A 25,584-nucleotide genomic window follows, 5' to 3' on the forward strand; every position below is an offset into this window, starting at 1 on the left:
GCTAGGATCCGGCGTTCAACCACCATGCCGTCAAACGCAGCCGAGCCTTAATCAGCGTAGGAATGACCTAATCTGAAATGCCTTTCTCTGCTAGGATCCGGCGTTCAACCGCCATGCCGTCAAACGCAGCCGTGGTAAGTCTTGGAACAGACAGGGCCCCTGTTGCAACAAGTCCTGTCTTAGAGGAAGAGGCCACGGGTCCTCTGTGAGAATTTCTTGCAGACCTGGATACCAAGTCCTTCGTGGCCAATCTGGAACAATGAGTATTGTTCTCACTCCTCTTTTTCTTATTATCCTCAGCACCTTGGGTATGAGAGGAAGAGGAGGAAATACATAGACCGACTGGAACACCCACGGTGTCACCAGGGCGTCTACAGCTATCGCCTGAGGGTCTCTTGACCTGGCGCAATACCTCTGTAGCTTTTTGTTGAGGCGGGATGCCATCATGTCCACCTGTGGCAGTTCCCACCGACTTGTAATCTGTGCGAAGACTTCCTGATGAAGTCCCCACTCTCCCGGGTGGAGGTCGTGTCTGCTGAGGAAGTCTGCTTCCCAGTTGTCCACTCCCGGGATGAGCACTGCTGACAGTGCGCTGACGTGATTCTCCGCCCAGCAAAGAATTCTGGTAGCTTCCGCCATCGCCACTCTGCTCCTTGTGCCGCCTTGGCGGTTTACATGAGCCACTGCGGTGATGTTGTCTGACTGAATCAGAACCGGTTGGTCGCGAAGCAGGGTCTCCGCTTGACGTAGGGCGTTGTATATGGCCCTTAGTTCCAGGATGTTGATGTGAAGGCAAGTCTCTTGACTTGACCACAGACCTTGGAAATTTCTTCCCTGTGTGACTGCACCCCAACCTCGGAGGCTTGCGTCCGTGGTCGCCAGGACCCAGTCCTGAATGCCGAATCTGCGGCCCTCGAGAAGGTGAGCGCTCTGCAGCCACCACAGGAGTGACACCCTGGCCCAGGGGGATAGGGTGATTAACCGATGCATCTGAAGATGTGATCCGGACCACATGTCCAGTAAGTCCTATTGAAAAGTCCTCGCATGGAACCTGCCTAAGGGAATGGCCTCGTATGATGCCACCATCTTTCCCAGGACACGAGTGCAGTGATGCACTGACACCTGTTTTGGTTTTAATAGGTTCCTGACCAGTGTCATGAGTTCCTGAGCTTTCTCCATCGGGAGATAAACCCTTTTCTGGTCTGTGTCTAGAATCATGCCCAGGAAAGGCAGACGAGTCGTAGGAACGAACTGCGACTTTGGAATATTTAGAATCCAGCCGTGTTGCCGTAACACTTCCAGAGAAAGTGCTACGCTGATCAGCAACTGCTCTCTTGATCTCGCTTTTATGAGGAGATCGTCCAAGTATGGGATAATTGTGACTCCTTGCTTCCGCAGGAGTACCATCATTTCCACCATTACCTTGGTAAATATTCTCGGTGCCGTGGAGAGACCAAAACGGCAACGTTTGAAATTGGTAATGACAATCCTGTACCACAAATCTGAGGTACGCCTGATGAGGTGGATAAATGGGGACATGAAGGTATGCATCCTTTATGTCCAGAGACACCATAAAATCTCCCCCTTCCAGGCTTGCGATTACCGCTCTCAGCGATTCCATCTTGAACTTGAACCTTTTCAGGTATATGTTCAGGGATTTTAAATTCAATATGGGTCTGACCGAACCGTCCGGTTCCGGGACTACAAACATGGTCGAATAATAACCCCTTCCTTGTTGAAGGAGGGGAACCTTGACCACCACCTGTTCAAGATACAATTTGTGAATTGCAGTTAACAATATTTCCCTCTCGTGGGGGGAAGCTGGCAGGGCCGATTTGAGGTATCGGTGAGGGGGCATCTCCTCGAATTCCAGCTTGTATCCCTGAGATACAATATCTATTGCCCAGGGATCCAACTGGGAGTGAACCCACTTGTGGCTGAAATTTCGAAGACGTGTCCCCACCGGGCCTAGCTCCGCCTGTGGAGCCCCAGCGTCATGCGGAGGATTTTGTAGAGGCCGGGGAGGACTTCTGTTCCTGGGAACTAGCTGTGTTGTGCAGCTTCTTTCCTCTGCCCCTGCCTCTGGCAAGAAAGGACGCACCTCGGACTTTCTTGTTTTTCTGTGATCGAAAGGACTTTGCTCCCGCTCTGCTTCCACATAGCCTTCCTCATCAGACATGTCGACACAAGCGTACCGACACACCACACACACAGGGAATGCCCTTCTTGAAGACCGTTCCCCCACAAGGCCCTTAGGAGAGACAGAGAGAGAGTATGCCAGCACACACCCCAGCGCTATAAACCCAGGAATAACACAGTAACTTAATGTTAACCCAGTAGCTGCTGTTTATATATTGGGGTTTTTTTTTGCGCCTAATTATGTGTGTCCCCCCCCCCCTCTCTTATTACCCTCTTCTACCGTGTATCTGCAGGGGAAAGCCTGGGGAGCTTCCTCTCAGCGGAGCTGTGGAGAAAAAATGGCGCTGGTGAGTGCTGAGGAAGAAGCTCCGCCCCCTCGGCGGCGGGCTTCTGTCCCGCTTAAATATGCAATTTTTGGCGGGGGCTCATACATATATACAGTGCCCAGCTGTATATATGTTTAACTTTTGCCAAAAGAGGTCCCAAATGCTGCCCAGTGCGCCCCCCACTGCGCCCTACACCCTTACAGTGACCGGAGTATGTGAGGTGTGTGGGAGCAATGGCGCACAGCTGCAGTGCTGTGCGTTACCTCAGTGAAGAACGGAGTCTTCTGCCGCCTATGAAGTCTTCTTTGCTTCTCATACTCACCCGGCTTCTGTCTTCCGGCTCTGCGAAGGGGACGGCGGCGCGGATCTGGGATCGGACGGCGAGGGTGAGATCCTGCGTACGATCCCTCTGGAGCTAATGGTGTCCAGTAGCCTAAGAAGCAGGACCTAGCTTCAGAGAGAAGGGCTGCTTCTCTCCCCTCTGTCCCACGATGCAGGGAGTTTGTTGCCAGCAAAGCTCCCTGAAAATAAAAAACCTAACAAAATACTTTCTCTCAGCAAACTCAGGAGAGCTCACTGAAAAGCACCCAGCTCGTCTGGGCACAGTATCAAACTGAGGTCTGGAGGAGGGGCATAAAGGGAGGAGCCAGTGCACACCAGAACCTAAATTCTTTCTTAAAGTGCCCATGTCTCCTGCGGAGTCCGTCTATCCCCATGGTCTTTACGGAGTCCCCAGCATCCACTAGGACGTTAGAGAAATTATCAATGGAAATCAAATTTATTAACCAATGGAGGTCTGGATTTGGAGTCACCCTCAAAATTAAAGTGGAAAAACACACTACAGGCTGATCCAATTTTGATGTAATGTCCTTAAAACAAGTCAAAATGAGGCTCAGTAGTGTGTGTGGCCTCCACGTGCCTGTATGACCTCCCTACAACCCACACAAGTGGCTCAGGTAGTGCAGCTCATCCAGGATGGCACATCAATGCGAGCTGTGGCAAGAAGGTTTGCTGTGTCTCTCAGCGTAGTGTCCAGAGCATGGAGGCGCTACCAGGAGACAGGCCAGTACATCAGGAGACGTGGAAGAGGCCGTAGGAGGGCAACAACCCAGCAGTAGGACCGCTACCTCCGCCTTTGTGCAAGAAGGAACAGGAGGAGCACTGCCAGAGCCCTGCAAAATGACCTCCAGCAATCCACAAATGTGCATGTGTCTACTAAAATGATCAGAAACAGACTCCATGAGGGTGGTATGAGGGCCCAATGTCCACACGTGGGGGTTGTGCTTACAGCCCAACACCGTGCAGGACGTTTGGCATTTGCCAGAGAACACCAAGATTGGCAAATTTGCCACTGGCGCCCTGTGCTCTTCACAGATGAAAGCAGGATCTCACTGAGCACATATGACAGACGTGAGAGAGTCTGGAGACGCCAAGGAGAACGTTCTGCTGCCTGCAACATCCTCCAGCATGAACGGTTTAGCAGTGAGTCAGTAATGGTGCGGGTTGCCATTTCTTTGGGGGGCTGCACAGCCCTCCATGTGCTCGCCAGAGGTAGCCTGACTGCCATTAGGTACTGAGATGAGATCCTCAGACCCCTTGTGAGACCATATGCTGGTGCGGTTGGCCCTGGGTTCCTCCTAATGCAAGACAATGCTAGACCTCATGTGGCTGGAGTGTGTCAGCAGTTCCTGCAAGACGAAGGCATTGATGCTATGGACTGGCCCGCCCGTTCCCCAGACCTGAATCTAATTGAGCACATCTCGGACATCATGTCTCGCTCCATCCACCAACACCGCGTTGCACCACAGACTGTCCAGGAGTTGGCGGATGCTTTAGTCCAGGTCTGGGAGGAGATCCCTCAGGAGACCATCCGCGACCTCATCAGGAGCATGCCCAGGCGTTGTAGGGAGGTCATACAGGCACGTGGAGGCCACAAACACTACTGAGCCTCATTTTGACTTGTTTTAAGGACATTACATCAAAGTTGAATCAGCCTGTAGTGTGTTTTTTCAATTTAGTTTTGAGGGTGACTCCAAATCCAGACCTCCATGGGTTAATAAAATTGATTTCCATTGATAATTTTTGTGTGATTTTGTTGTCAGCACATTCAACTATGTAAAGAACAAAGTATTTAATTAGAATATTTCATTCATTCAGATCTAGGATGTGTTATTTTAGTGTTCCCTTTATTTTTTTGAGCAGTATATATATATATATATATATATATATATATATATATATATATATATATATACACTGCTCAAAAAAATAAAGGGAACACTAAAATAACACATCCTAGATCTGAATGAATGAAATATTCTTATTTGAACAGATGGCTCATAACAATAACCCTTTTGTGAACAACAACTATGTACAAGTACTGCAGACAATCCGCACTTGGGACGGGCGCCCAGCATCCACTACGGACTACGAGAAATAGAATTACCGGTGAGTAAATTCTTATTTTCTCTGACGTCCTAGTGGATGCTGGGAACTCCGTAAGGACCATGGGGATTATACCAAAGCTCCCAAACGGGCGGGAGAGTGCGGATGACTCTGCAGCACCGAATGAGAGAACTCAAGGTCCTCCTCAGCCAGGGTATTAAATTTGTAGAATTTTGCAAACGTGTTTGCCCCTGACCAAGTAGCAGCTCGGCAAAGTTGTAAAGCCGAGACCCCTCGGGCAGCCGCCCAAGATGAGCCCACCTTCCTTGTAGAATGGGCTTTTACTGATTTAGGATGCGGCAGTCCAGACGCAGAATGCGCCAGCTGAATTGTGCTACAAATCCAGCGAGCAATAGTCTGCTTAGAAGCAGGAGCACCCAGTTTGTTGGGTGCATACAGGATAAATAGCGAGTCAGTTTTCCTGACTCCAGCCGTCCTGGAAACATAAATTTTCAAGGCCCTGACTACGTCCAGTAACTTGGAATCCTCCAAGTCGCTAGTAGCCGCAGGCACTACAATAGGTTGTTTCAAGTGAAAAGCAGATACCACCTTAGGGAGAAACTGGGGACGAGTCCTCAATTCTGCCCTATCCATATGGAAAATCAGATAAGGACTTTTAAATGACAAAGCCGCCAATTCTGATACACGCCTGGCCGAAGCCAAGGCCAATAACATGACCACTTTCCACGTGAGATATTTTAGATCCACGGTCTTTAGTGGCTCAAACCAATGTGATTTTAGGAAATTCAACACCACGTTGAGATCCCAGGGTGCCACTGGAGGCACAAAGGGGGGCTGAATATGCAGCACTCCTTTTACAAATGTCTGAACTTCAGGTAGTGAAGCTAGTTCTTTTTGGGAAAAAAATCGACAGAGCCGATATCTGTACCTTAATGGAGCCTAATTTTAGGCCCATAATCACTCCTGCCTGTAGGAAGTGCAGAAATCGACCCAGCTGAAATTCCTCTGTTGGGGCCTTATTGGCCTCACACCAAGTAACATATTTCCGCCATATGCGGTGATAATGTTTTACCATTACATCTTTCCTGGCTTTAATCAGCGTAGGAATGACATCCTCCGGAATGCCCTTTTCCTTTAGGATCCGGCGTTCAACCGCCATGCCGTCAAACGCAGCCGCGGTAAGTCTTGGAATAGACAGGGCCCCTGCTGCAGCAGGTCCTGTCTGAGCGGCAGAGTCCATGGGTCCTCTGAGTTCATCTCTTGAAGTTCCGGGTACCAAGCTCTTCTTGGCCAATCCGGAACCACGAGTATTGTCCTTACTCCTCGTTTTCTTATTATTCTCAGTACCTTTGGTATGAGAGGCAGAGGAGGGAACACAAACTAACTGGTACACCCACGGTGTCACTAGAGCGTCCACCGCTATCGCCTGAGGGTCCCTTGACCTGGCGCAATATCTCTCCAGTTTTTTGTTTAGGCGGGACGCCATCATGTCCACCTGTGGCCGTTCCCAACGATTTACAATCAGTGTGAAGACTTCTGGATGAAGTCCCCACTCTCCCGGGTGGAGGTCGTGCCTCCTGAGGAAGTCTGCTTCCCAGTTGTCCACTCCCGGAATGAACACTGCTGACAGTGCTAGCACGTGATTTTCCGCCCATCGGAGAATCCTAGTGGCTTGCCGTCCTGCTTCTTGTGCCGCCCTGTCGGTTTACATGGGCGACCGCCGTGATGTTGTCTGACTGGATCAGTACCGGCTGGTGTAGAAGCAGGGGTTTTGCCTGACTTAGGGCATTGTAAATGGCCCTTAGTTCTAGAATATTTATGTGCAAGGAAGTCTCCTGACTCGACCATAGTCCTTGGAAGTTTCTTCCCTGTGTGACTGCCCCCCAGCCTCGAAGGCTGGCATCCGTGGTCACCAGGACCCAGTCCTGTATGCCGAATCTGCGGCCCTCTAGGAGATGAGCACTCTGCAGCCACCACAGCAGAGACACCCTGGTTCTTGGAGACAGGGTTATTAGCCGAAGCATCTGAAGATGCGATCCGGACCACTGGTCCAACAGGTCCCACTGAAAGATTCTGGCATGGAACCTGCCGAAAGGAATTGCTTCGTAAGAAGCCACCATCTTTCCCAGGACTCGCGTGCAGTGATGCACCGACACCTGTTTTGGTTTCAGGAGGTCTCTGACTAGAGATGACAGCTCCTTGGCTTTCTCCTCCGGGAGAAACACTCTTTTCTGGACTGTGTCCAAAATCATTCCCAGGAACAGTAGACGTGTCGTCGGAAACAGCTGTGACTTTGGAATATTCAGAATCCAACCGTGCTGGTGTAGCACCTCCTGAGATAGTGCTACTCCTACCAACAACTGCTCCCTGGATCTCGCCTTTATTAGGAGATCGTCCAAGTACGGGATAATTAAAACTCCCTTTTTTCGAAGGAGTATCATCATTTCCGCCATTACCTTGGTAAACACCCTCGGTGCCGTGGACAGTCCAAACGGCAGCGTCTGGAATTGGTAATGGCAATTTTGTACCGCAAATCTGAGGTACTCCTGGTGAGGATGATAAATGGGGACATGCAGGTAAGCATCCTTGATGTCCAGGGATACCATGCAATCCCCCTCGTCCAGGCTTGCAATAACCGCCCTGAGCGATTCCATCTTGAACTTGAACTTTTTTATGTATGTGTTCAAGGATTTCAAATTTAAAATGGGTCTCACCGAACCGTCCGGTTTCGGTACCACAAACAGTGTGGAATAGTAACCCCGTCCTTGTTGAAGTAGGGGCACCTTGACTATCACCTGCTGGGAATACAGCTTGTGAATTGCCTCTAGCACAGCCTCCCTGCCTGAGGGAGTCGTTAGCAAGGCAGATTTGAGGAAACGGCGGGGGGGAGACGCCTCGAATTCCAGTTTGTACCCCTGAGATACTACTTGCAAGATCCAGGGATCCACCTGTGAGCGAGCCCACTGATCGCTGACATTTTTGAGGCGGCCCCCCACCGTACCTGGCTCCGCCTGTGGAGCCCCACCGTCATGCGGCGGATTTGGAAGAAGCGGGGGAGGACTTTTGCTCCTGGGAACCTTCTGTTTGTTGCAGCCTTTTTCCCCTACCTCTGCCTCTGGACAGAAAGGACCCGCCTTTTCCTCGCCTGTTTCTCTGGGTCCGAAAGGACCGTACTTGATAAAATGGCGCTTTTTTAGGCTGTGAGGGAACCTGGGGTAAAAATGCTGATTTCCCAGCTGTCGCTGTGGAAACTAGGTCTGAGAGACCATCCCCGAATAACTCCTCACCCTTATAAAGGCAAAACTTCCATGTGCCTTTTGGAATCTGCATCCCCTGTCCACTGCCGAGTCCATAAGCCTCTCCTAGCAGAAATGGACAATGCACTTATTTTAGATGCCAGCCGGCAGATCTCCCTCTGTGCATCTCTCATGTATAAGACTGAGTCTTTTATATGCTCTATGGTTAGGAGAATAGTGTCCCTGTCTAGGGTGTCAATATTTTCTGACAGGGAATCTGACCATGCAGCGGCAGCACTGCACATCCATGCTGACGCAATAGCTGGTCTAAGTATAATGCCTGAGTGTGTATATACAGACTTCAGGATCGCCTCCTGCTTTCTATCCGCAGGCTCCTTTAGGGCGGCCGTATCCGGAGACGGAAGTGCCACCTTTTTAGACAAACGTGTGAGCGCTTTATCCACCCTAGGAGGTGTTTCCCAACGTGCCCTATCCTCTGGCGGGAAAGGGAACGCCATTAGTAATTTTTTAGGGATTACCAATCTTTTATCGGGGAAAGCCCACGCTTCTTCACACACTTCATTTAATTCTTCAGATGGGGGAAAAACTACGGGTAGTTTTTTCTCCCCAAACATAATACCCTTTTTAGTGGTACTTGGGTTTATATCCAAAATGTGTAATACCTCCTTCATTGCCTCAATCATGCAACGAATGGCCCTAGTGGACATTAGATTTGACTCATCGTCGTCGACACTGGTATCAGTATCCGTGTCGACATCTGCGTCTGCCATCTGAGGTAGCGGGCGTTTTAGAGCCCCTGATGGCCTTTGAGACACCTGGGCAGGCACGAGCTGAGAAGCCGGCTGTCCCGCATTTGGCATGTCGTCAAATTTTTTGTGTAAGGAGTCGACACTTGCACGTAATTCCTTCCATAAAACCATCCACTCAGGTGTCTGCCCCGCAGGGGGTGACATCACTTCTATAGGCATCTGCTCCGCCTCCACATAATTTTCCTCATCAAACATGTCGACACAGCCGTACCGACACACCGCACACACACCGGGAATGCTCTAACAGAGGACAGGACCCCACAGAAGCCCTTTGGGGAGACAGAGTGAGAGTATGCCAGCACACACCAGAGCGCTATATAATGCAGGGACTAACTGAATTATGTCCCCTATAGCTGCTATAATATTTACTGCGCCTAAATTTAGTGCCCCCACTCTCTTTTTTACCCTTTTCTGTAGTGTAGACTGCAGGGGAGAGCCAGGGAGCTTCCTTCCAGCGGAATTGTGAGGGAGAAATGGCGCCAGTGTGCTGAGGGAGATAGCTCCGCCCCTTTTTCGCTGACTTTTCTCCCGCTTTTTTAAGGATTCTGGCAGGGGTAATTATCACATATATAGCCTCTGGGGCTATATATTGTGATTGTTTTGCCAGCCAAGGTGTTTTTATTGCTGCTCAGGGCGCCCCCCCCCCAGCGCCCTGCACCCTCAGTGTACCGGAGTGTGAAGTGTGTATGAGGAGCAATGGCGCACAGCTGCAGTGCTGTGCGCTACCTTGGTGAAGACAGAAGTCTTCATGCCGCCGATTTTCCGGACTTCTTCTTGCTTCTGGCTCTGTAAGGGGGACGGCGGCGCGGCTCCGGGACCGAACACCAAGGCCAGTTCCATGCGGTCGATCCCTCTGGAGCTAATGGTGTCCAGTAGCCTAAGAAGCCCAAGCTAGCTGCAAGCAGGTAGGTTCGCTTCTTCTCCCCTTAGTCCCTCGTTGCAGTGAGCCTGTTGCCAGCAGGTCTCACTGTAAAATAAAAAACCTAAATTATACTTTATTTCTAAGAGCTCAGGAGAGCCCCTAGTGTGCATCCAGCTCGGCCGGGCACAAAAATCTAACTGAGGCTTGGAGGAGGGTCATAGTGGGAGGAGCCAGTGCACACCAGGTAGTCTAAAAGCTTTCTTTTAGTTGTGCCCAGACTCCTGCGGAGCCGCTATTCCCCATGGTCCTTACGGAGTTCCCAGCATCCACTAGGACGTCAGAGAAATATATATATATATATATATATATATATATATATATATATATATATATATATACACACACACACACACACACACACACATATACACACACCCACGTAATACAAGAAAGTCAGAAATCGGTAGATATCTGTGCATCTAAAGATGGAGTGACTCGTTTCTAGGATAATGCTGGTAGGCTAAATACACTCAGTGTAAAAGTCCCAATACAATAGAAATTAATTGATGTGCAGTGCAAGGAGAAACAAACAAGACAGCTAGTGGGCTAAATACTGTAGTAATAGTCCCCCAATACTTGGTGTGACTTGTCCCTATGCAGGGAATGACTGTCAGCATCCCCTTCCATCATGAGCAGCAGTGCAGGAGCAGGACTGAGTCCCTAATTGCGGTAAGCTGCAAGGCAGAGTGGACGGGGCTAGTGGAAGACAGCCCCAGATTCAGCTCAGCCTGAAACGCCATCCGCGGGACCCAGCAGCCACGATACCAGAGCAGGGGGTGGAGCCAGGACGGCAGGAGAGAAGCTCCCAAAATGGTGCCGCTCCGATGCAGGGGTGCGCTCAACAGCATTTACAGCGGGACACGGCGGTCAGCAACTTGCGCTGTCTGCAACTTGCGCCGGCAACACAGAGCACTGTGTGAAAAAGAAAGAAACATAGCTAAAACCTAGCTAAAAACTAAAGCAGAGAAAAAAAAGTGCGCTTTCCTCCAAGGCACAAAAAACAAGACTGAGGCTTGCTGGAGGTGGGAGGGGTTAGAGGGGGGAGGAGTTAGTTTTTAATGTTTCTTGTGCCTAACCTCCATAGCCCACACTCTAACCCAGAGGAAACGCAGCGTCCTCCAGATGGATGATAGAGGAAGTATCAATATTGAGATTCTGCCAGTAACTACACAACACAGTAAGCTCCGTTCACAAGTATATGAATGAACAGTTAATGTCATTATGTGCTAATGTGCCACCAGGTCTACCTATCAGTATGGAAAGAGCCCTGTAACAATGCTTCATAAACATTGTGGAATGGAAGGGAAAACAGGATTTTAATACCTACCGGTAAATCCTTTTCTCCTAGTCCGTATAGAATGCTAGGGTCCACTTCAGTACCATGGGGTATAGACGGTTCCGCAGGAGCCATGGGCACTTTAAGACTTTTCAAAGGGTGTGAACTGGCTCCTCCCTCTATGCCCCTCCTCCAGACCTCAGTTATAGGAACTGTGCCCAGGGAGACGGACATTTCGAGGAAAGGATTTACTTAACTACTAATGGTGAGATTCATACCAGCTCACACCTCAACCATGCCGCACAACATGGCATTCAACATAACACACGCCAACAGGCATGAACCATTTGCAGCAACATGCTGAAAACAAATGTAACACAACTTGTGTAACTATAATGAACAAACTGCAGGTAAAGTACACACTGGGTTGGGTGCCCAGCATCCTCTACGGACTAGGAGAAAAGGATTTACCGGTAGGTATTAAAATCCTGTTTTCTCATATGTCCTAGAGGATGCTGGGGTCCACTTCAGTACCATGGGATTATACCAAAGCTGCAGTACGGGCGGGAGAGTGCGGATGACCCTGCAGCACCGAGTGACCAAACTTGAGGTCCTTATCGGCCACAGTGTCAAACTTATAAAATTTAGCAAATGTGTTTGACCCTGACCAAGTAGCTGCTCGGCAAAGTTGTAGAGCCGAGACACCCCGGGCAGCCGCCCAGGATGAGCCCACTTTCCTAATAGAATGGGCCTTCACCAACTTCGGTACCGGCAAGCCTGCCGTAGAATGAGCGTGCTGAATTGTCCCTCTGATCCAGCGCGCAATAGTCTGCTTAGAAGCAGGACACCCAATCTTGTTGGGAGCATACAAGACAAACAGAGCCTCTGTTTTCCATAACCGAGCTGTTCTTGCGACATAAATCTTCAAAGCTCTAACCACATCTAGAGACCTTGAATCAGTGAAAGTGTCAGTAGCTACTGGCACCACAATAGGTTGGTTTATGTGGAAGGACGAAACCACCTTTGGAATTAATTGTTGACGAGTTCTTAACTCTGCCCTATCTTCATGGAAGATCAGGTAAGGGCTCTTGTGAGACAAGGCCCCCTACTCAGACACCCGCCTTGCGGATGCCAAGGCCAAAAGCATCACCACTTTCCAAGTGAGAAACTTTAATTCTATCTCCTGCAGAGGTTCAAACCAATCAGATTGAAGGACCTGCAACACCACATTAAGGTCCCATGGTGCCACTGGAGGCACAAATGGAGGCTGGATGTGCAGAACCCCTTTCACGAACGTCTGAACTTCTGGAAAGTAGGCCAAATGTTTTTGAAAGAAAACTGATAAGGCCGAAATCTGGACCTTGATTGACCCCAATCTAAGGCCCGCATCCACACCAGCCTGAAGAAAATGGAGAAAAAGTCCCAACTCAAACTCTTCCGTAGAAGCTTTCTTGGATTCACACCAAGACACATATTTTCTCCAAATACGGTGGTAATGTTTAGACGTTACTCCTTTCCTGGCCTGAATAAGAGTGGGGATGACTTCCTTGGGAATACCCTTTCGGGCTAGGATCTGGCGCTCAACAGCCATGCCGTCAAACGTAGCCGCGGTAAGTCTTGATACACACACGGCCCCTGCTGTACGTCCTCTCGAGGAGGAAGAAGCCGAGGATCTTCTATGAGCAACTCCTGAAGATCTAGATACCAAGCCCTCCTTGGCCAGTCTGGGGCAATGAAGATTGCTCGAACTCTTGTTCTTCTTATGATTTTAAGAACTTTTGGAATCAGTAGAAGTGGAGGGAAAACATACCGACCGAAACACCCACTGGGTCACCAGTGCTTCCACTGCTATTGCTTGAGGGTCTCTCGACCTGGAATAATATCTCTGAAGCTTCTTGTTTAGACGAGATGCCATCATGTCTACTTGAGGAACTCCCCATAGACTTGTCACCTCTGCGAAGACTTCTTGGTGGAGGCCCCACTCTCCTGGATGGAGATCGTGTCTGCTGAGGAAGTCGTCTTCCCAATTGTCCACTCCCGGAATGAAAATTACTGACAGAGCTCTTACATGTCTTTCTGCCCAGAGGAAAATCCTTGTCACCTCTGCCACTGCCGCTCTGCTTTTCGTTCCGCCTTGCCTGTTTATGTACGCGACTGCTGTTACATTGTCCGACTGGATCTGCACGGGATGATCTTTAAGAAGATGTACCGCTTGTAGAAGGCCGTTGTAAATGGCTCTCAATTTCAGAACGTTTATGTGAAGGCAGGCTTCCTGACTTGACCATTTTCCTTGGAAGCTTTCCCCCTGTGTGACAGCTCCCCAGCCTCAGAGACTTGCTTCCGTGGTTACTAGGACCCAGTCGTGAATCCCAAACCTGCGTCCCTCTAGTCGTTGAGAACTGTGTAGCCACCACAGGAGCGAAATCCTGGCTTTGGGGGACAGGATTATTTTCCGGTGCATGTGTAGGTGGGATCCGGACCACTTGTCCAACAGGTCCCACTGGAATACTCTGGCATGAAATCGGCCAAACTATATGGCCTCGTAGGCTGCTACCATTTTCCACAACAACTGAATGCATTGATGGATCGACACGCTTGTTGGCTTCAATATTTGTTTGACTATTTTCTGGATTTGACAGGGAGTGTGCAATGTTCTGCACCAACTGTTCCCTGGATCTCACTTTTATCAGGAGATCATCCAGATAAGGAATTATATTGAATTATATGGACTCCTTTTTGGCGAAGGAGGACCATCATCTCCGCCATCACCTTGGCGAATACCCTCGGTGCCGTGGAGAGTCCGAACTGCAACATCTGGAACTGGTAATGGCAATCCTGTACTGCGAATCTCAGATAAGCTTGGTGAGGAGGATAAATGGGAACATGAAAGTAAGCATCCTTTATGTCTACTGACACCATGAAGTCCCCTTCCTCCAGACTGGAAATCACTACCCTCAGGGATTCCATCTTGAACTTGAACCTTTTCAGGTAGAGATTCAGATTTTTCAGGTTTAAAATCGGTCTGACCAAGCCGTCCGGCTTCGGAACTACAAAGAGGCTTGAATAAAAACCTTCTCCTAGCTGTGACAAGGGACCCAGGACAATGACCTGATCCTGACATAATTTTTGAATTGCCGTTGTTACTGCCTCTCTTTCTGGAAGAGAAGCTGGCAAGGTCGATTTGAAAAATCGGCATGGGGGGACGTCTTGAAACTCTAGTTTGTACCCATGGGACACTGTTTGTAAGACCCATGGGTCCAGGCCAGATTGAATCCAGATTTGACTGAAAAGTTTCAGACATGCTCCCACCCGAGCGGACTCCCGCAAGGGAGCCCCAGCGTCATGCTGCAGATTTGGCAGAAGCAGGGGTGGACTTCTGCTCCTGCGATCCGGGAGACGCTGCAGATTTCTTTCCTTTTCCCCTACCTGCAAAGGGGGAACCTTTGGCCATTTTATATTTGTTGGTCCGAAAGGACTGCATGTGAGAGTGATGAGTCTATTTCGCCGGTGTAGGAGCATAAGGCAAGAATGTCGACTGACCTGCGGTAGCCGCCGAGACTAACGCATCCAGCCCATCACCAAACAAGGCCTCACCTTTATACGGGAGAGCCTCCATATTTCTTTCGGAATCTGCATCAGCATTCCACTGGCAAATCCACAACGCTCTCTGAGCCAATACTGCCATGGTAGCGGCTTTTGAACCCAAGAGTCCAATATCCTTCATAGCTTCCAGCATGTATGCGGCAGTGTCTTTGATATGACCTAACGTTAGGAGTATCTCGTCTCTATCAACTGTGTCAATTTCCGATGACAAGTTATCTGACCATTTTTCGATAGCACGACTCACCCACGCGCAAGCAATGGTGGGTCTAAGCAGCATACCATTGGCCACATAAATAGATTTTAACGTAGTCTCCATATTGCGGTCTGCCGGCTCCTTTAGTGAAGTCGTCCCAGATGCAGAGAGAATCACCTTTTTTATTAACCTTGACAGTGCACTGTCTAACACCGGGGGTGACTCCCATCTTTTACTGTCCTCTAATGGGACAGGATAAGCAATCTGAATCCTTTTGGGAATATGAAATTTCATTTCAGGACTCACCCTAACTCCCTCAAAAAAAGTATTTAGCTTGTGGGAAGGAGGGAAAGTTACCTTACATTTCTTTTCCTTATAGAAATAAGCCTTCTCCTGAGGTACAGTAACTTCTAAGACCGCCTTTATAGCAACAATCATATATTGTACGCTTTTTGCCAATTTAGGATCTATCCCCCTGGAATCACTATCGTCGACACAGGAATCAGAGTCTGTGTCGATATCCGTATGTACAATGTTTGCAACCGGTCTCTTATGTGACCCAGAGGGGTCGCCTGCGGATGAGAAAGCAGAACCCTGAAAAATCACATCTTCCACTGATTTTCTCCAACTTTCTGCATGAGACTCAGATTATCTAATCTCCTACTGATATGATTCACACTATCACGTATTTCTTTCACCCATTCAGGCTCGTGGTGTGCCGGCAGCGCCACCACATTACAACTCTGTGTCCCTAAAATGGCTCCCTCAGGGGAAGAACTCCCTGCCTCAGACATGTCACACATGTGCACAAACACACCACAGACACTCCGGGACTTATAGGGGACAGACCACAGTAAAATCTGTCAGAAGGACACAGATAGGAGTAGCCAGTTCACAAACCCAGCGCCAGTAACACAATGCCTATGAAACATAAAATGCCCACTGACATGCAGTGCTTTTTTATAATGTAAATACACAATATAAAGCACCAATTTCACTGTGCCCCCCCCCCCCTGTTTTGCACCCTGATACTTGTATTCAGTAGTGGAGGAGGACCAGCGTGGTCTCTGCAGCCTGAGGAGAGAGAGAAAATGGCGCCGAGCAGTGTGCTGGCTTACTGAGGAAGCTCCGCCCCTGCAATGGCACGTTTCTCCTCAGAGATTCTGATAACTATATTTATACTGGTGGGGTTAGGGCTTTGCCTCGGCATCTTATGCCCATTTCCTACCAGTTTTATAAGGTGTCATGCTGCCCAGGGCGCGCTGCGCTCCCGCCAGCCGTGCGGTACCTTTAGCCGTCACCTTGATTGAAGATCTCTCTTCTAACACTCACCTGTTTTCTGACTTCTGGCTCTGCAAGGGGGGTGACGGCGTGCTGTGGGAGTGAGCATCTAGGTACAGCTAGCGTTCAGTACCCTTCAGGAGCTAATGGTGTCCTGTCAACCAGAAGCAGAGCCATGAAACTATTCAGGAAGTTGGTTCCTACTTCTGCCCCCTCAGTCCCACGTAGCAGGGAGACTGTTGCCAGCAGTCCTCCCTGAAAATAAAAAACCTAACATAAGTCTTTTCAGAGAAACTCAGTAGAGCTCCCCTGGAGTGCATCCAGTCTGCCTGGGCACATTTCTAAAACTGAGGTCTAGAGGAGGGGCATAGAGGGAGGAGCCAGTTCACACCCTTTGAAAACTCTTAGAGTGCCCATGGCTCCTGTGGAACAGTCTATACCCCATGGCACTGAAGCGTGTCTGCAGGCAGGAAAATGACGCTGAACGCTGCTGGGTCCGCTCTGAGAAGCTCCGCCCCAATAATGGCGCCGTCTTCCTGCTCTTCCAAGATTATACTGGCCTGAGGATTTTGTGCTGGCTGAGATCCGCAGACCCCGACAGGCTTTCTGGTCAGTGTAGGGTTAAGGCGCCGGCTCAGGGCGCCCCTCACAGCGCCGCACCTAAGTACCGCTGAGCCTCCCCCGGAGCGCAGTTAGTACTGCGCTCCTACCCTGTAGCCGCCATCTTCACACCGGCCCCCTGCTTGCTAGGGGGGGGTCAGTGACTCACTCGCCACAAACTTCAGCTCTGAAAGAGAGTGCCGGCATGCTGCTGGGGTGAGCGCTCCCCTGCGGCGGGGAGTGATCTATCCCCTCTGGAGCTCAGTGTCCAGTCAGCGGAGACAGTGGCTCAGACCCTGCAGGGCGGACACTGCTCCCCCCCCCCCCCCCCTCAGTCCCTTTATGCAGAGAGGCTGTTGCCAGCAGCCTCCCTGTAAAATAAAAACTCTAAAATAAACTTTTACGAAGAAAGTTCTGTAGAGCTCCCCTAGCTGTGACCGGCTCCTCCGGGCACATTTTCTAAATGGAGTCTGGTAGGAGGGGCATAGAGGGAGTAGCCAGCCCACACTGTTAAACTCTTAAAGTACCAATGGCTCCTGGTGGACCAGTCTATACCTCATGGTACTAGTATGGACCCCAGCATCCTCTAGGACATATGAGAAAGATGAAATTGCATCTAGTTGTGCAATATGCTCATTTTAATACCTGGTCCTTCTTTTATTTTGTATTTACACTTCAATAGGAACATAGGCATTCTTGTTTGGTCTATTTCACTATATCTCATAAAAATGAATTTAACAATGAAGTACTGAAAAATAAAGTCCCCCTTTCTCCTTTATTAAAGGAACACACACCATGCAAGTCTCACAGCGGAAGATTGAATAGTCATTACCTCCATTAGCAAACACAACCAGAAATCATTTTGCTGAACCCCAGGGATTCCAATTTCTATTGTATACTCTTATTTTTAAATCACTCTTGTATTGGTGATATGAGAGACATTCGGTCGCAATGGGGGCTAATCTTGGTGCTCTACAGGAGGACATCAAGTGCAATGCTACGGAGTTGCCCTAAATCTACTCTTGTTGAAATTCCAACATACAGATGGAGACTCCCTTATCGTTGCTGTTTCTCCACCTAAACGGAGGATTAGTCACGCCTAAGAGATAGCTCAGGTTGTTCAGTTGTTGCACGTTGAGGCATGACTTCATACGCAGCATGCAATACACATCTGCTCCACTAATCTAGTACTAAAGAGCGAATAGTGATGGATTGATCTACAAGCTCTGGCAAATGGTCAGTGACGATTGTAATGTTACTGTATACTGTACACACAGACCAATGGTCAGACGGAGACAGTCAATTTAAAAAAAAGAAACCTATAAATCAATCAATAAAATTAGTGTATACATTCGCAAGCAAACGTGTTAAAGCAATGGTCCATTGACGTTAGGGTTATGTGAGCGTCCAAGTCCTGTAGACTAATCAATAAATAAAAAAAGTGTATACAGACGCAAATGAATGTGTTAAAGCAATGGTCCATTGACGTTAGGCATACAGTGCTGTATGTGAGCGTCCAAGTCTGGTAGCCAGTACAGCAAAGCCCATGGGAAGGGATCACCGCATACATTGAGCTTGTGCCTCTATCAGCAAGCGTTGTGAAGTGTCCCGCGCCCCATGCTCAAAGTCCTGGGTTCGATTCCCAAATTGCGAACGCCTTTTTTTTTTTTTTCTTCTTGACACTTTATTTTTTTAGAACATTCATATATTTAAGAACCTTACATTCAATACAATTATGCACACAGGAAAAGACCTGTTTCCATAACGAACTGTTGGGGCATCTGAAACGCAAATCCATAGCACAGTACTGTACTGTTTAATGTACATTCACTCTGGCCCTCTCTCGTCCTTTACCCCAACCAAAGCGACTGTAGTATCTTCATTTACATAGTAGCCCTTAATTTACATACAGTACTGTGTTGGCAATTTTTTGACTGTAAACTAGCCTCTGTCTGAAAAGATCAGTCTCTCAGGGGAGGGGGAAGGGTGAGGGGGAGGTGGGGATTAACCAGTGGAGTTCAGAGACACTGTCGAAAATATTCTGTCGGTACCCAAAAAAAGAAACCAATAAATCAATAAATAAAAATAGTGTATACAGACACAAACTAATGTATTAAAGCAATGTTCCATTGACGTTCGGTTTATGTGAGCTATTAAATTAAATGCAATTAAAATGATCTTAAAGCTTAATATATCCGGTTCTGGGGGTCCAATCGGCTCAGAACTGTGTTGGTATGGAAGTGTAGATGATTAGCTACCAGAGGATACTGACCCCAAGTTTCTGTGACCCCTACAAGGATAATGGCAAGTGCCGGAACCCATGGTGGGTCTGAATTAACTGGCCCATTGTAGTCTATGGGAAAATGGGTCCAATTTGCATCCTTATATCTCCAGTTCTGGGTGTCCCAGAGACTCAAGACCAGTACCATACAAAAGAGGTGACTCTTGGCTTTCGGTGCAGAGCAACCACTAGTTTATGTGACACCGCAAAGGAAAATGGCAAGTAATCATGTGTCGGGTCCTCTCCAGTTGTCCCCCCAGCTTGCACGGGGTGCAGGATTTCTGGCTAGATAGAAAATACTGTACAGAGACGCTAAGCACAGTGATTTGGCATCCAGGAATTTAGGGAGGAGCTTTAATCTCTCCCCATTATACTTAGAAAGATAACACTTGCGCTGTAGCCATTACAGCAGAGTACGTTACAGGCTGTTTGTGCTTTTTAGTACTCAAATAGAAAATACTGTACAGGGATGCTAAGGACGGTAATTTGGCACCCAGGAACTTAGGGAGGAGCTTTTATACTTAATACTATGGCATTTGGACGCTCACATATCCCTAACATCATAGACCATATACCTGTAATACGTTGGTTTGCATCTGTATACACTACTATTTTTATTTGTTGATTTGTCAGCAGGACTTGGACGCTCACATATTCCTAACATCAATGGACTATACTGTGGCTTTATCACGTTAGTTTGAGACTGTATATACTGTACTATTTGCGTCTGTATGGTGTATACTGTAATATACTGTATGACATACTGTAGCACAATGAGACGCACCAGTAAAGTAGTTCTTACGCTGTAGTTCAGTATTGGTAATTTTAAAAAGCGACATCTGGTGGATGATCACAGGTAACGCCAAACGCTCTGTGCGCCTCCCTATGACTAGGCAAGGCTAATTGCGCCTAGGCACGCTGCGTATGCCTGATAGCAACTAACGCCTCAGCCAACAAAGATAACGGAGGCTCCATCTGTACACAAATATTTTATTCTCACTTGTAAATATGCTACAAGCATACAATAAAAGACTCCAGCTATGGGGTATATTCAATTAGGGTCGAAAGCTGCCGTCTGTCGAAAAGACGGCAGTTTTTGACTTTTTAAGGTCATCACTGTATTCGACAAGTCGGGGGATTCAACTTGTCGAATAGTACGTGAATCGGCGGTATAGCTGCCGATTCACGTACTTTTGAGGGAAAAGGAGCCAAATTCGTCAGGATTTGGCCCCGTTTCCGACCATCTCAGTCCGACATAAAAAAATGTCGGACTGAGATGAGGGACCTTAGTGGAGAGGGGGGAGAGCCACGGGGAGATGGGGGACAGCTGCGGGCAGCCAGACGGGGGGAGAGCAGCGCCGGAGGATGTCACAGCCGCCACTTACAGCAGCGTCCACCCAGCTCCAGCAAGCAAGACCTCGCTTGCTGGAGCCGGGTGGATGCTGCCGTGAGCGGCGGCTGTGATGCGGGACAGGGAGCTGAGGGACGTGGAGACATGAGATGGGGGAGCGGGCGGCGGCCTGCAGAGCACTACCTCTGATGGGCGCCCCCTGTCCAGGCTCCCGGCTGCTTCCAGACAGGCCCCCCCCCCCCGGCTTCCGCCTGACAGGACCCCCCCCCCGGCTTCCGCCTGACAGGACCCCCCCCCCCCCCCGGCTGCCGCCTGACAGGACCCCCCCCTGGCTGCCGCCTGACAGGACCCCCAACCCGGCTGCCGCCTGACAGGACCCCCCCGGCTGCTGCCTGGCAGGACCCCCCCCCCCCGGCTGCCGCCTGACAGGACACCCCCCGGCTGCCGCCGGACAGGATCCCCCCCCGGCTGCCGCCTGACAGGATCCCCCCCCCCCGGCTGCCGCCTGACAGGACTCTCCTCCCCCCTCCCCCCCCCGGCTGCCGCCTGACAGTACCCCCCCCCCCCCCCGGCTGCCGCCTGACAGGACCCCCCCCGGCTGCCGCCTGACAGGACCCCCCCCGGCTGCCGCCTGACAGGTCCGCCCCGGCTGCCGCCTGACAGGTCCGCCCCGGCTGCCGCCTGACAGGTCCCCCTCGGCTGCCGCCTGACAGGTCCGCCCCGGCTGCCGCCTGACAGGTTACCCCCAGCCGCTGCAGTTACCTCTTCCTGGCCGCCGCTGACGGGGAGGGGCCGAGAGATGGGGGAGAGCCGCAGGCAAACGGGGGAGAGCAGCGGCTATATAGCCGCTGCTGTAGTGCTGCTCTCCCCCGTCTGGCCGTGGCTCTAAGCTCCTGCATCTCAATTCGACTTTTTTTTAAAGTCGATTTGATAATGCATTGAATAGCCCAGGTCGGATCCATTCCGACAAATGAATGTCGGAGTGGATCCGACTTCAATTGACTATACCCCTATGTGTGTTAAAGCTATTTTATTGTTGCATCAGTCACCAATGTAAAATGCGTACTGCAGCCCAGTCATGCAATTAAAATAATACCAAGGGTTTTAGGGACAGAACTAAATGTACAGATTACAAGGTGCAGCTACAGTAATCCTTACCATTTTTATTCATGTGCAACAGGTAAACTCCGTCCTCTGTACCCAAAGCTATTCTTTCCTGATCTGTAAAACAGGTAGGTTACGTACATTTCTGCAATTAGATCATTGATAATATCTATGAAGCTAATGATATACAATGACTGAAATTTTTCTATGAAGCAAATTGCAGAATGCCTTTGTTTTGCATCAGTGCTTTTGGGTCATCCGCCCAATGACACCAAGGTGCACACTTACCTTCTTCTCCACTAGAAGTCCAACCTTTTATCATTGGAGTGGAAGCTCTGTCATACCACCCGTTTCAGTAAAATAAACTGTGCATGTACAATAATGCTCAGTCTAGCCTCATTTGTGGCTTACATTGATCATGGCCATTTGTATATGTGGCAGTTGTGTGCATTTTAAGCATTTTATTACAATGTTAACTGCATGACTAGAAACGCACATGTGCAAAATGGAGTATAGGGGAACACCCAAAGGTCACCGTGACAAGTAAATGGGCAACTAATAATGGTGACAATAGTTTGGCACTCCACCTTACCCACTAGAGTTCCTCCGACATTCCCTGCCTACATTAATATCCAGAGCACAGAAATGGGTCAATTTTGTGTGCAATTATAAATATTCTTAACCACATAATATATATATCATTGCTATACAAACATGCTTTCATGTCTTCCCTGTCTCACCCTCCTTACATCACTTTTTTTTTTGTCATTGCTTTTCTTAATGTAATTGTGTCTAGGCCCTGACTGCATTTTGTTGGTAGGTTTACACTCCAGTGATAGGTACATTACCTATGATAGCTGCACATAGCGCCGTACGTATGAGAGGCAATGCACTGTCATAGGCCTCCTTCAACACCCGGACAGAGCAGTCCTGTGGTCCCTGTTCCCGCAGGAGTGACTGAAGCTCTTTCAGCACCTGTAGCCATTTCTGCATTTCCTCTGCAGTATCTGCCAGCAGAAGCTGAGAGGGCGTGGTGAGCGGGGAGCAAAGCTGGGAGAAGGTCACCTACAATGGAAGCAAATCAACCAGTAACATCAATCCACATAACGTCCATAATCTGTTGACTCCATTGTTTTTACTTTTTGCAATTCACACAAATGATTAAACAAAACACCACTTTGTTTTAAGTTAAATTATTAAAATAAGATTTTACTCACCGGTAAATCTATTTCTCGTAGTCCGTAGTGGATGCTGGGACTCCGTAAGGACCATGGGGATTAGCGGCTCCGCAGGAGACTGGGCACAACTAAAGAAAGCTTTAGGACTACCTGGTGTGTACTGGCTCCTCCCACTAAGACCCTCCTCCAGACCTCAGTTAGGATACTGTGCCCGGAAGAGCTGACACAAATAGGAAGGATTTTGAATCCCGGGTAAGACTCATACCAGCCACACCAATCACACCGTATAACTCGTGATACTATACCCAGTTAACAGTATGAAATATAACTGAGCCTCTCAACAGATGGCTCAACAATAACCCTTTAGTTAGGCAATAACCATAAACAAGTATTGCAGACAATCCGCACTTGGGATGGGCGCCCAGCATCCACTACGGACTACGAGAAATAGATTTACCGGTGAGTAAAATCTTATTTTCTCTGACGTCCTAAGTGGATGCTGGGACTCCGTAAGGACCATGGGGATTATACCAAAGCTCCCAAACGGGCGGGAGAGTGCGGATGACTCTGCAGCACCGAATGAGCAAACTCTAGGTCCTCCTCAGCCAGGGTATCAAACTTGTAGACTCTTGCAAAAACGTTTGAACCCGACCAAGTAACAGCTCGGCAAAGTTGTAAAGCCGAGACCCCTCGGGCAGCCGCCCAAGAAGAGCCCATTTTCCTCGTGGAATGGGCTTTTACAGATTTAGGGTGCGGCAGTCCAGCCGCAGCATGTGCAAGTTGAATCGTGCTACAGATCCAGCGAGCAATAGTCTGCTTAGAAGCAGGAGCACCCAGCTTGTTGGGTGCATACAGGATAAATAGCGAGTCAGTTTTCCTGACTCCAGCCATCCTGGAAACATATACTTTTCAGGGCCCTGACTACGTCCAGTAACTTGGAATCCTCCAAGTCCCAAGTAGCAGCAGGCACCACAATAGGTTGGTTAACATGAAAAACTGATACCACCTTAAGAAGGAATTGGGAACGAGTCCTCAATTCCGCCTTATCCATATAAAATACAGATAAGGGCTTTTGTATGACAAAGCCGCCAATTCTGATACACGCCTGGCCGACGCCACGGCCCACAGCATGACCACTTTCCACGTGAGGTATTGTAGCTCCACGGATTTAAGTGGCTCAATCCAATGCGACTTCAGGAAATCCAACACCACGTTGAGATCCCACGGTGCCACTTGAGGCACAAACGGGGGCTGACTATGCAGCACTCCCTTAACAAAAGTCCGAACTTCAGGCAGTGAAGCCAGTTCTATTTTGGAAGAAAATCGATAGAGCCGAAATCTGGACCTTCATGGAACCCAATTTTAGGCCCATAGTCACCTCTGACTGTAGGAAGTGCAGAAATCGACCTAGCTGAAATTTCTCCTTTGGGGCCTTCCTGGCCTCACAGCACGCAACATATTTCCACCATATGCGGTGATAATGGTTTGCGTTCACTTCTTTCCTAGCTTTAAATAGCGAAGGGATAACTTCCTCCGGAATGCCCTTTTCCTTCAGGATACGGCGTTCAACCACCATGCCGTCAAACGCAGCCGCGGTACGTCTTGGAACAGACAGGCCCCCTGCTGCAGCAGGTCCTGTCTGAGCGGCAGAGGCCATGGGTCCTCTGAGATCATTTCTTGGAGTTCTGGTTACCAAGCTCTTCTTGGCCAACCCGGAACAATGAGTATAGTTCTTACTCCTCTCATTATTATTCTCATTACCCTGGGTAAGAGAGGCAGAGAAGGGAACACACACACCGACTGGTACACACACGGTGTTACCAGAGCGTCCAAAGCTATCGCCTGAGGGTCCCTTGACCTGGCGCAATATCTTTGTAGCTTTTTTTTTTTGAGGCGGGACGCCATCATGTCCACCTGTGGCCTTTCCCAACGGTGTACAATCATTTGGAAAACTTCTGGATGAAGTCCCCACTCTCCCGGGTGGAGGTCGTGTCTTCTGAGAAAGTCTGCTTCTCAGTTGTCCACTCCGGGAATGAACACTGCTGACAGTGCTATGCTAACACATGATTTTCCGCCCATCGGAGAATCCTTGTGGCTTCTGCCATCGCCATCCTGCTTCTTGTGCCGCCCTGTCGGTTTACATGAGCGACCGCCGTGATGTTGTTTGACTGGATCAGCACCGGCCGGTGTTGAAGAAGGGGTCTAGCCTGACTTAGGGCATTGTAAATGGCCCTTAGTTCCAGAATATTTATGTGTAGGGAAGTCTCCTGACTTTTCCATAGCCTTGGAAGTTTCTTCCCTGTGTGACTGCCCCCCAGCCTCGAAGGCTGGCATCCGTGGTCACCAGGACCCAGTCCTGTATGCCGAATCTGCGGCCCCCTAGAAGATGAGCACTCTGCAGCCACCACAACAGCGACACCCTGGCCCTTGGAGACAGGGTTATCCGCCGATGCATCTGAAGATGCGACCCGAACCACTTGTCCAACAGATCCCACTGGAAAATCCTTGCATGGGACCTGGCGAATGGAATTTCTTCGTAAGAAGCTACCATCCTTCCCAGGGCTCGCGTGCATTGATGCACCGACACCTGTATACGTATTAGGAGGTCTCTGTCTAGAGACGACAACTCCTTGGACTTCTCTTCCGGGAGAAACCCTTTTTATCCTGTTCTGTGTCCAGAACCATACCCAGGAGCAGTAGATGCGTCGTAGGAACCAGCTGCGACTTTGGAATATTCAGAATCCAGCCGTGCTGTTGTAGCACTTTCCGAGATAGTGCTACTCCGCCGAACAACTGCTCCCTGGACCTCGCCTTTATAAGGAGATCGTCCAAGTACGGGATAATTATTTCGGCCATTA

At 49.2% G+C, this 25,584-nt stretch overlaps 1 protein-coding gene across 2 annotated transcripts in view; it reads right to left on the reverse strand.

Moving 5' to 3' along the window:
* CDC42BPG (CDC42 binding protein kinase gamma) overlaps positions 1-25,584 on the reverse strand; it is a 388,481-nt gene that overhangs the window by 71,553 nt on the left and 291,344 nt on the right. For both annotated transcript variants that reach the window (XM_063944811.1, XM_063944812.1), the window contains exons 28-29: positions 22,397-22,613; positions 21,603-21,665 (exon numbers count right to left, since the gene is read on the reverse strand). In XM_063944811.1, coding sequence (XP_063800881.1) covers positions 21,603-21,665; positions 22,397-22,613 — 280 coding nt within the window. The remainder of the gene's footprint in view (positions 1-21,602; positions 21,666-22,396; positions 22,614-25,584) is intronic.

Source organism: Pseudophryne corroboree, chromosome 11 (assembly GCF_028390025.1).
Source record: "Pseudophryne corroboree isolate aPseCor3 chromosome 11, aPseCor3.hap2, whole genome shotgun sequence".
NCBI classification, from domain to species: domain Eukaryota; kingdom Metazoa; phylum Chordata; class Amphibia; order Anura; family Myobatrachidae; genus Pseudophryne; species Pseudophryne corroboree.